Genomic DNA, 12,360 nt, shown 5'->3' with positions numbered 1-12,360 from the left:
AGAAGCATCCTGAATCTAGGCTATTTTGTTTAAGCATTGTTCTCTTTTGGTTTCAATGAATTTCCAATTTTAGCAAAAAATAATTAAATTTATAAAAATAAATAAATAAATAAATAAAAACAAATCAATACATTAAATATTATAAAATATCATACCTACATGATGACAAGAAAAATAAATAAATAAATAGAATCTTAGTAAATTACGTCAATAAGTAGACCGTGAATCCAAAGCCTAAATGTCTTGTTATCAGCCTATTGATGGGCATGGCATTGGCAAGCCTGTAAAATAAGAGGGAGCGAAGCACAGCGTTTTTGCAGTTTGAATTAAAGAAACACGGAAAGCTACAATGTGCTGTCTTGTATAGAAGTAATAACTCCCACAGACCACAACTCGTCAAACGGCGGACCAACAACGTCGTCACAATTCTGTGTGTGTCAGTGTCTCCCTTCTTCCACATCCAACTCCCCAACCCCCTTTGGGATTGAACCCAACATGTGCCAAGCGTTTTCTTTCCGACATCGATCTGTAAGTTCCTACCTTTTTATTCTTATAAGTCAATTGGGTAGCTCTGTGTTTTTTGGGTTAGTTTTCATTACTTATATGTTTCTGGGTCCTGCTTATATGTTGCTGGAAAGGAAACTTTCGTTTGAAATCTAGTTTCAGTGTTTTTATATCAGATTGGTTCTTGGAATTAATTGGAGCTGATTTAGACATTTGGGTTTTTCTTTTCTTTCCTTTTTTTTTTTTTTTTTTTTTTGTTTTTCGGAAAATTACAAAAATCACTCATCATAATTCAATTTTTCTTATTTATTCTAGATCTACAACATATGTTTGATCGGTCTAATAACTAGAATCTTCTGAATTTGAACGTAGATGCAAAATCCATTAATTGTTTCCCCTCTAGTAACTGTTCTGTACTCATTGTTTCATTAAAGCTAAATTTGCTTGGGAGGATATGGAATCTAAACAAACCCAGATGTTTGATATTATTAATGCAGGCTTAAATGGTACCTAGGTGGAAAGGAAAGGACTCAGAAGCCAAAGCTGTTTGCTGATTCTATGTCAAAAATAGTGTTGGAGCTTCATTCTTGTCTAATCGAATCAAAGGCACAAGGATTGCTGCGCTGAAGCAGTGTGCTTCTTGCAGCAGGAGCAGAACAAGCTCATCTCCTAAATCGTGCGTGCTTTGACGAATCATTAGTGCAGTTGAGAAAGATAAGCAGTGGTTTCAGCTAGGCCTGGAGGAAGCGTTTTACCTATGCTATTCTCTAAAATGCCTGAGCATAGTTGGTGAAGAATTTGCCTGATGAATGTTGAAAAGCTTCGGCTGTGCATAAAATCTAAGAAACCAATGTTCCCTGATCTTTACAAAGGCTATACTTATCTTTAGATGAAAAATTGGGTTGTGAAGTCGGTAAATATATATGGTGTGGACTTTGTAGCCTACAGGCATCATCCAGCTCTGGTTCATTCTGAATTTGCTGTGCTGGTTTTAGCAGATGGTGATGCTAATTGGAGATTAAGGTTGTGGTCTGATATCCATTGCAACATTGCTGGCCCTTGACATCAATAAAAATGGTCAAGCTGCTGTGTCTCCATCCTATATAGAATCACTCACAGTCGATGAGCACGCAATCAGAAGATGAGGTACAGAAAAATGCCGTGAAGATCATATTATAGTAGTTGAAAGTGAAAAAGAAGAATGAGTGAATAAACCACCTTGTGCGTTAAGAAGAAAAAGATAGTGACTGACTGAAGCGTGAATGTAATTCAAGCTTCGTTTGTTTCATGGATTGAAAATATCATCAGTGAGTTCGATAAGTCATAAAAATTTGATAAACCCAATTTTATATGGCTTTATAGCTAATTATATCATTCTGACCACAAACTTTGAGTTCGCTCTTCTTTTCTTCCAATGTCTTTCCAGCATATGATAGTGTTGACGGAAGTTAGTTTGGTAACGGCTACTGTAGAATAGCAATTAGCAAGCCTCAAACAGATATTTTGACAAGAAAACCTCTCCTTGAGAAGCATAGCTCTTAGAGCAGGACCAGATTTCATGCATCCTACATAGAGTCTATACTTCTTCCTATGCCTCCATATGGCTAAAATTTCTCCAAGTATTGCAGCAAAACTATGATAAGAATGCAAGGAAAAAAAAAAAAAAAAATTATGATAAGAATGTTAAGAAAAAAATGAGAAGAATATCAAAATAATATTCGACGCGTCCTCCAGTAATGCCAAGGGCCAGCAACTCAAGCAAGACTCGTATTAAAAAAAAATATGATAAACTACAGAAAGAAAGCCACTTGAGTATTTATACGCCTACGCTACAAAAAGCTCAAAAAATATTAGTTTTGATTAGTTCTATCTATGTGGTAGTAAGAATATATTGAACATAAAGACAAAAATAAAATAAAATAAAAATTATTCTTCACTAGACTGTACCTATCTATTGCCATGTTGTAGATCGTTACACAAATCCTATGGATAAAGATCATGACATTCAGGCAATTTTCAAATGGAAAAATAAACGAATGATCAGGAGATAAAGAATAACTAACTGAAATAGGTTTGACCTGAAATGAAGTACCCACCTATAATGTATTATAAAATGAATTACAATTACCACCTGCTCAAATAATTTTAAAAAAAGGGGGGGAATTCACTGTTGCAGGAGCTTCGTTCTTCCCATTTGACTCGGGAACTTTTACATCTTGTATATAGGCGATCCATATGCATATTCCTGGCCTATCTTTGCAGCAACTAATTCCATTTCAAAATCTGAAATGGTTTTATCCAGTGCCCTGCACATTGTAAGAGTCATGATATATAAGATTGTAATGTACCACAGCATCAAGAAATGTAGCGTTGGGCTTGCTAATGTGCATGGTCATACAGGGAGGGTTTACTTGTTCATGAACACCCAAAGAGGCCTCCTTGCTTGTCACTATTAATTATATATTTATAAAAGTTTTTCAAATGGCAGTTCATGGTACTACTCTACTACTGGTGTCAATAAATGAACCCAATATCTGCAGCTATCTAATGTGATAATGTAATTCTATGTAAATTTTCTTATTTTGATTACTCTACTACATGTGTTAAACATAATGACTTTGAAGCTTTTGACCATATCTTTCTCCAGTATTATTTACCATAGTGTTTTTAAACTAAAGGCGTTAATGCGCGATTCACTAAAGAACTTAGTACGCGGAAAACAAAACCCAAACAAATAAAAACAAATTCAAAAAGCAAACTTGGAAAACAAAACCCAAACAAATAAAAACAAATTCAAAAAGCAAACTTGGAAAACAATAACTGAAAATAAAGAACCTTTTCATATGCCTAGCTTTGTTATTTATTTATTTTTTGGTGAAATTTCAGTATGCCAGGCTTAATATTTACAGTTTAATTTATATATATTTTATTTTTTTAACGTGTTAGAGCGACTCCAAAGTCCTGGCCGAGTTCTTTATTTATTTTTTTCCATCCGGTTGTCAAAGCATTGACTTTCTACAAACTCCGCCAATCGTAGCGACTCCTCTGATCTGAAAGCATTTTTCTTCCACACTAGAGCACCGTAACGAATCCTACTCCTCTGATTTGACATTCTCTCTCTCTCTCTCTCTTCTCCGTACCCAACGCCCAAATTCAGAGCTTGGAGCTTCCAAGAACCAACTCTACAAATATCTTCCATCGTTTTCCTCTCTATTAACTCTGTCAAATCCTTAATAATAATAGCTTTCGCCTCTTAGTTCCGAGAGGTGCACCAATCATGAACGTAGCCTTCTCTTCCCGACATAGATCGGTAAGTTCCTACCTTTGTATTCTTAAGGTCATATGCTGTCTTTATGACCTTGTTCATTATTTTTTAGTTTTCATTGCTTGTGCGTTTCCGAGTCTGCTTGGTTGCCGAGAATATGCTAGAAAGGAACAGACTTGGCGTTTGAAATCTTAGCTTGGCCTAGTTTGAGTTTTGATCAGATTTGTTCTTGGAGCATAGTGAATTCTTACGGACTAATTGATCCTCATTTAACAATTTAGATTTGACAAACTATATGGAATTATTTAATTGGGGCTCTTTTTTTTTTTTTTTTTTTTTTTGTTTCTCAATAGAAAGATATAAAAATCAGTTCTTTAGGCCTATGCATCAATTTGGTTATATATATATATATATATATTAAAACCTACTGTGCTTCAATCTGTTCTTTATTAGCGGTTGTCTCAATTTTGTCAATCTCAAGAAGAAACCCAAACAGAGAGACATATTTGATACTATTTCTGTGTAATTTTCCTATTTTCATGGTGTAGTTGCTTATTTTCAGCTTTATTACATTTCTTATGTAGTCGCTAATTGATTAATATAAAATTCCTGTAGAAGCTAGAAGGTGCCTCATATTATTATTTTTACTTGAAATATTAAACTACAAATTCATACGATATAAGGAAACATACAACATAATGGATAAAGCATAAGAATTGAAATTCCAGTTGTTTTTTCCTTTAATCATGCAAACCATACAGTGAAAAAATTATTGATATTTGATACTTATTGTGCTGATCTAATCTTGCAGATTTTGTGAGAACTCCGTGTAAAATGTCAAGACCTATTTTGCTTGCTTTTCTGTTGATGATACTCATAATTACTTCTCAATTTGAGTGGAACCAACAACTTGCTATTGACCTTGACACAACTCCAAGTATCTCCCAAAAACAGCAACAGATTTCAAACAGAGAAGAATCTGTCAAGGAAAAGGTATAAAGTCTATCCCAGTATTCTGTATTTCATCTTGTTTTTATTAACTTGCCATCTCCTTGGATGATGGAAAAAAAAGTTGTTAGCTATTTCTTTTGTATGTTTGAATTGTGGTTTTTAGATGGTGAGAAAAAGGAACAAGGAAAAGGTTGTAAGGTGTTTCCTTTTAGTACACTGCGCAAGAGAAGTTCGACAGGTTTTATATTTTAAGTTGGGATCGGGCTTTTGTTTTGTTTTTTAATTTGATAGAACAAGTATGGATGTTCTATGCAGTTGCACACTGGTGATAATTATTAATATAAAATATACAGTTGGTAGACTATGTTAAGATTGGGAAGTCAATGCTAGATGAAGATGGCTAACGTATTGTATACATCTTTTGGAAGGGTAGGCCATATGAGTCTATTTGAACGCTCAAATAAAAAAATTGTAGGAAAGTTTTACACAACTTATGCTAGGAATAGAGGTTGCTTGTTTATTTTGATTTTTGGAGTATTTACCGGTACAAGGTGCTGCCAAACATTTCCTCCACATTTTTTTTTTGGATTTCATGAATTTTGGTAGTCTATGTGAAGTTATATATGCATATACAGGCTAATTCTCTAGTTAGGAATTTCCCGACATTGATAAGCAAGGGATGATTATGTAGCAAGTGTTAAGGCTTGCCACATCCCATTTACGGTTTTATTGGATTCAGATATTAATTATCACTTTATCTAATGGTTAAGCCTTTGTGACGTCACCAGTCTGAATTTAACTAAATTAGGGATTCTCTAATAACAGATCCACTCTACATATATATGTATAATTATTCTTTTATCCCGGATTCCCCGATAAAAAAACCACTATAATATAAACATGTAGTAATGTTGATACGATGAAAGATTAGAATCATTCTTACTATGCATGCACCATTTAATTTGTTTTAAACTAGGATTTTAGACTTCATGATTGCATTAATATTTAATCATGATCCCACGGTTAAAGACAGTATCATGTTTGTGGTTCACAGTTCATTACAGAGATTTATTTTATCATACAAGTGCATCAGAGTTGTTGAAATGCATAGAGAATGATAAAGATGTGTGCCAAGGGCCATTTAATATTGTGTCATGTTAATGCTTAGGGTGACTTGGAAGAATTTATTATGATTATTTACAGGATAGTCTGCCTCAGCCTCAGGGTCAGGGATAAGGTGTTTTGTATATAATTGAAATTTAGCTGTTGTGATGAATTTGTTTCGAGCAATAGATTTTAAATCTCGGTTGAAAGACACCATTCTGGATAATATTAGCAGCACAACTATTCTTGTTGTGTTCGAGTCTATGATATATGTTGTCAAGTTCTTTTAAGGATTGAGAAGTCTTTTAATCTCATGTTAACAAAATAAACTTTTTTTTAAAATGGCATGTCTTATTTTTTGTAGATCATTTTATCACAAGAAAAGAACATTCACCGACTTCATGAGCTTGTTCATAGTCTTCAAGAGCAATTGCAACAGTGCAGGAACAGTGAGAAAGCAAATGGCACTGTAAGACCTCTAACTGAACATGTTATTGAACTTGAACGGCAGCAGATTCTTGAGGACTAGGCTTGAGACTTTGGAAGTCTGTTCAGTGTTTATAATATGTTTGACTTCTTAGAACCTTCACTTACCACCCAAGTTTGACTTTCAAGTTATATTTTGGTATATATCTAAGATCTACTCACAATTTTAATGGCTTACCGTACATGGCCAAAAGTTTATACCTAGGGCAATTTAATATGTTTTTCCTTCCCTCCAATGAAGCCTCAATTATGGCTATTTAGTGTGAAATGAAATGTAATCCAAGTCAGATGGGCAGTTTTTGAGAACGTAAGAGGGAGATATTTTTGACTCTTAATGTCATGATTGTTTAGGTTCATATAAGCCAGCTGGAAGCTAACGTTTGTGGTAAAATGTTCCATTATTTTGTTGTATTATAAAGGCCTAGATGATCTACCTTGTCCAAGCCAAACTGTACAATTACTTTATGTATGGTAAGTAGAATTTAAGGCAGGGCTAAATTGTTCAGAAGCTAAGTGATTGCATGGTAAGTGTGCCAATTACTATACATCTTGCTAGTTATTTGGCTAGCTCTCTTCCGTTTAGTTGTTAAAACTTGTCTGACTGAAAATTTGAAAACAGAGAAATTTCTGACTACCCTGCCCCATGTAGATGGTTTGGCTGCCCTTTGCCATTGGTTTCTAATTAATTGCTTTATTGTCCTTGTTCGAAGTGACGAAATCCATAAACAAAAGTGTTTTCGTTTCAAAATTTGAAACAGATATAAGGGTGTTTTATTTTTTTGGTCTTGGGTCAATCTCAATCAGATACAAACAGTTTGATAAGCATTTTCACGAGCAAAATATGGCTTGTTTGGTTATGAGAAATGATGAAAGAAGTGCCCTTGGTTCCAAATACCATGGGCATCCAAGAGCTCTAAGCATGGGCTGGTAGAATTGTTGGGGAGCAAGGCCGGTTTCTACACCTTTATGAAAGAATTTTTCGAAGCATTGTTTTGGAGATCTGTTCGAACCCTGAAAGGCTGGAATCATAAGCTGGAGGCGCAGGATGCGGCTGCGATGATTCATTCACTAGGGTGGTGATGAATTATGAATCAAAGTATATGTAAGGGGGGCAGGTTTTTCAGGTAAATGTATGCCTATGATTGAAGCTCTTAGCTCTCTTATAAGTCTTTGGACTGTTTGTTTTTCTTGTGAGAGTGGCATATGAAGTATTGTTGGAAGAAACACAAGTGACAACTCGAGTGAGTTTTCTTTCCTATAGCTAGAGACAGGAAATTTACTTACTCCATATCACATGCCTATACTGTATGTGGTACCTTTATTTGCTAACCAAAAGTTTATGATTAATTCGATCTAAAAAAGGGCAATTCTTGATTGTATCAACGAATTAAGGAACCTAAATATGTGCATACAGATCCTGTAGTCTATCCAAATAAAGGAATTACATATACAAGGAAATGTGTTATGTGACTGATTTGTGATTCTCCTTGAAATACATACATAACATAAAAAATATATTATGCAAGGAAATAGAGCTTGTATCACATATTTTTAAATTAAAATAATATGTGATTTCTTAAAATTTTAATTTCTTTTTCTTTTCGCTTAGTAGTTATCGGATCGGCAATTTGAAAAACATAATTAAAATAAAATTTCATTATTTATGGCTCAAATTTTCTCCGTGGAACTATTTTTTCCCCTAATTGTTCAAGTCTTACTCCCAAGTCCATGTTGACGAGAAGTGATTGAGAAATAACAATTATCAATTAGAAATGCATTTGTGTAAAAAGATTAGCAAGAATAATTGCGTGGGAATATGATATGCGTACACAGAAAGGGAGAGAGAGGGAGAATCGAGAATCGACCGACTTGCTGTGGAAAAAGTAGTATTATATCACACGCCACGTACACGTCAAAATAGCTTTGCAGTTGAATCAGTGCGTGGTCACTCCAGAGTCCAAACAAAGCACCTATACTACTTTCTATCACAAAGTTTTTTCCGCCATGGGAGACCATTCTAGACCTGTAACAGGCTACCCAGCTGCTCCTCCTCCTCCTCCAACTTCCCAAAACCCCAATGGCTACCCATATCCATACCCTCCTCCACCGCCCCACCACCAACCTCCTTATCATCCTAACTACCCCTCCTACGATCCCTCCACCGCCGCCGCCGCACGCGCCACCTTCCTCCGCCGCTTCTTCACCGCCATAATCGCCTTCTTCATCATTTGCGGCTCTATCGTCTTCATCATCTGGCTTGTCCTTCGCCCCCGTGTTCCCCAGTTCAGGGTCGATTCCCTCTCTCTCTCCAACTTCAACGCCTCCACCGCTTCCCAGTCCATCTCCGGCAACTGGGTCGTCGGGCTCTCCGTCTACAACCCCAACAAGAAGCTCAGCCTGGCGTACGACGGCGTCGTCTCCTCCATTTTTTACAAGGACGAGTTTTTGGCCCAGACGAGAATCCCTCCTCTGAAACAGGGCAAGAGGAATCGGACGGCTGTGAGCGCCTCGTTCTCGGCGACCAACTCCTTCGTGGGGGATCGGAGCTTGAGCTCCATCAGCCGGGATAATGCGCGGGGGACGGTGAGTTTTGATGTGAGGATTTTGGGGAGGGTTGTGTTTAGGACTGGTGGATGGACGATGAGGAGGAGGATCTTTAGGGTTTTGTGTGAGGATTTGGCGGTGGCTATTTCTAATAGTGGTGGTGGTGGTAGGTCCTCCGGTAAGCTGGTGGGTGGTGGAAGGGATTGCCGGGTTGGTGTTTGATTTGTCATTTGAGGGATTAGGCTTTGTGGGCTGGTGGTTTTGGGTTTTGATTCTTTCCCTGTTTTTCAATGGGATTGTATTTGTTAATGCTAGCTGGTGTATATCTAACTTGATATTTTAGGATTTAGGATGATTATGATTGTTTTGTTTTATTTTTATTTTTATTTTTTTGGTAATTAGGATGAGAATGATTATGGGTGTTGCGTACAATAGCTGTTTGTTTATATATATGTATATATGTATATATATATATATATATATATATATTTCTTTTATGTCGTTTTGGTCTTGGTTCTTTTGTTTTGGCTTCTGGATAGTAAATGATAGTTGGAGCCGTTTTGTCAAATGCTTCAGGGATCCAAGTTAGCTTTTACTTTGTGTAAATTGTGGACGATTGTTGTTATGGTCATTTAATTGCTTCTAATATCGAAGCCTAAAACTTTGGTCGACAAGTGTTGTTTTTGTAAATGTGCATGATGATCTACATTATTTAGTGATGGTTAATAATAAATTTGATTAGTGGAAGGTTTGAACGTATGATTTCCTTCTAGTTGTTTGGTGTAGACGAATTGGATTTAGTTGGTCTATATTGGATTGGATATCGTAATTAAATATATAATAACACACCATTGCTATGTGCTTTTTAATTCTAGCTCATGATGGTTTTTGGTCGGTTTGTGTGAGCATTGGAGGAGGGATTGGAGTGATAACTGTTGGCTTGAGATTTTGAAGTAAGCTGTGGCCTGTGGGAGCTTAATGCCTGTTGTTCATTGAATGCTCATATTTCATGATTAATCGACTCTCTGAGATGGATGTTTTGTTTTGCTTGTTTAATGTGCAGTTATGAGATTGAAAGTCAAGTTTGCATTTAATATGGTGGCATGCAAAAGATATGAGATTCGCTTGTACAGATATATTAGGTTAAGTAATGATTTGTTGTTTCCAATAAAGTCTAAATGTATCAAAGAATTGGATGAGATGCGAGGTGTGTTGATTAGCCAGCTCTATTCTCCGGCTCTTGATCTATTTATCAAACCTACCCTTAAATGTGAGAAGCGTGTGCATGGCACATCAAGATGTATGACACATGAAGATATATGGGCATATCAAGACCATAGCTTGATAAGGATGTTCCTTTCTTTGTGAATGTGGTTATGTAGCACCCTAGTTGTAATGTTCGATTTAAAAATAACTCAAAAAACGATCATGGAAACTTTTAGGGGGTAAAAATAAAAAATAAAATAAAATCATGGAAACTTGTAGGAAAAAAAATAAAATCAAAATTTTGATGGCAACTTATCTAAATCAAAATTTTCCACGTCTTGGTATTCGTTCAAACAAAATTTGCCCTGTTCATATCTATCTAGCTTCTTTGTAGTTGTAATTTTCTTCCTCATGTTTTTACCTCCATGGTCTCAGCAGTCTAAAAACCAACACGCTTAAACTTACACGGTTATATATTGCTTTTGGTCCCACAAGAAAAGATAAAAATTACAAGTGACGAATTTGGAGAAAAATACAGTTCATGATAATGAATGACCTAAAAGTACTTAAAAACTCTGCAAAAAAAAAGCTGAATAATTAACGTCCAACAATATGCAGCATTTGAAATCGAACTATATACCTATGACGACCAAGTTAACGTGATCGAACTACTCGTGACAATTTCATATACAGCCATGTCGTGCAAGGTCATGCCATGTACGATAATATGAGACCATTTGAAATATGAGGTTTCAATGAAAGATGAACAGATTGTTTGAAGTTTGACTCTCAGCAACAAAGCAACCTCAACCAAAAGTATATTGGGATCAAACAGGCCAATCATGTCCTATATTGAACGTGAATTCCTTCGGGCTCCTTTTGAGTTTTGTCCAATTTCACGATGGGCATGTGAAATTGGATTCTAGTTTGGAGGTGGGTCTCATCGGCCTTCTTTTGTCAGAGTCCATTTGGGCCCTATGTTTTGATATGGATCAAGTTATATTTTACCCAAGAGATGACGTACAATTTTTTTTTTTAAATTTTTTGTTTTTATTTTTTTTCTGAATTTTATGTAGTTTTTATTTTTTTAAGAGTTTGTTAATGTTAGTTGATGGTAGTTAAAGATCTCTGTTAATTATAAATGTAAATAAAAAATCATAACAAAAAAATAAAACATAATTTGAAATTGTGTTAGTTCTTAGTTTTTGTTCTTTTCACTTCTTTACATTTATAGTTAGTTGATATATCTAATAAATTTTAGAATAATTAAGATCTAACAAACAATTAATGTAAACAAACTATACATAATTTATATATATATAAAAAAAAAAAATTTGAACATGTTAACAAACAACACCGAAATAAATTTGAAGTAAATTATGGTTCTATTTCTATACGACGTTCATGAATTTTGAACTGCTGGATTTTTTACTTTGTTATTCTCCTTTTTTGTTCTTTTAGCCATTATTTCACTTTCCACTTTAGAATCTCCCACAAGTGAAGCATTTAGCTTTTTTATATTGCTTTATTCCCTCTACTTTTTGATAATTTATCATGCCCTTTTTTTCAAAAAGAGAATCTTGTTTAATCATAGTACTGGTAATATAACTAAAACCAACCATCACAGAAGATTTTGCTACAACTTTATGAGTACAAAATGGTTTTCAAATTCTGATGACATATGAATCATATGATAGTACCAAAATGAAAGTGCCTATTCATAAAAATAAAAATAAAAATAAAAAGAAGAAGAAGAATGGAAGGAAGAGAAAGACAATGAAAGAGAGAGGACTATATTCTTTTCCCTTATAAACATCAAAAGCTAGTTGTTTTGGAGGGATATCCTTAGCTTGTGTGGCTTGAGAAACTACTCTTCCCTTTGTGAAGAATTACGTAGATATTTCTATATGTATGGATATAAAAATGCTTATCTATTAAAAATAATAACGGAAGGTTTTTAAGTAAGAGAAAAAAATAAAAAGAATAAAAAAAGAAAGAGGTCGGCAAGCACATTATTTCTTCTTTTATTGCCAATATTTATAGTTTACGTCGCGGAGGAACTAATTATAACTGTTTACTTCTATTTAGTTGTAATTAAATGGTAAGATAAAGGGTGCAAGAATCAAGCAACTTTTATTGTACACGTAACATGGAAAGGTATCAACCCACCCAAAAAGAAAGTACATATGGCAAAAAAAAAAAAAAGATATCAGAAAATTGCTTCTTTGATCCTATCTATAATATGTGGAGAGATGTCACATGGAAATCAATGTTCTTGATTATGATATGAATAATATAAT

General features: G+C 34.8%; 2 protein-coding genes and 1 pseudogene across 2 annotated transcripts; all 3 read left to right on the top strand.

Annotated features, from left to right (window-relative positions):
* The first annotated feature begins 1,007 nt into the window (after positions 1-1,007).
* LOC107409863 (tRNA-splicing endonuclease subunit Sen2-2-like) lies at positions 1,008-1,873 on the top strand (annotated as a pseudogene).
* A 1,644-nt stretch (positions 1,874-3,517) lies between these two features.
* Positions 3,518-6,800, top strand: LOC107410200 (uncharacterized). The gene is made up of 3 exons (XM_016017607.4): positions 3,518-3,814; positions 4,581-4,762; positions 6,189-6,800. Exons 2-3 carry the CDS (start codon positions 4,604-4,606, stop codon positions 6,351-6,353), a joined length of 324 nt encoding a protein of 107 aa, XP_015873093.1. The 5' UTR covers positions 3,518-3,814; positions 4,581-4,603; the 3' UTR covers positions 6,354-6,800.
* A 1,197-nt stretch (positions 6,801-7,997) lies between these two features.
* Positions 7,998-9,351, top strand: LOC107409653 (uncharacterized protein At1g08160). The gene has a single exon (XM_016017081.4). The coding sequence runs from the start codon at positions 8,315-8,317 to the stop codon at positions 9,074-9,076; it is 762 nt and encodes a 253-aa protein (XP_015872567.1). The 5' UTR covers positions 7,998-8,314; the 3' UTR covers positions 9,077-9,351.
* Positions 9,352-12,360: the final 3,009 nt, after the last annotated feature.

The sequence above is a fragment of the Ziziphus jujuba genome, chromosome 10 (assembly GCF_031755915.1).
Source record: "Ziziphus jujuba cultivar Dongzao chromosome 10, ASM3175591v1".
NCBI lineage: Eukaryota > Viridiplantae > Streptophyta > Magnoliopsida > Rosales > Rhamnaceae > Ziziphus > Ziziphus jujuba.
This window is presented reverse-complemented; position numbering and strand designations above follow the sequence as displayed.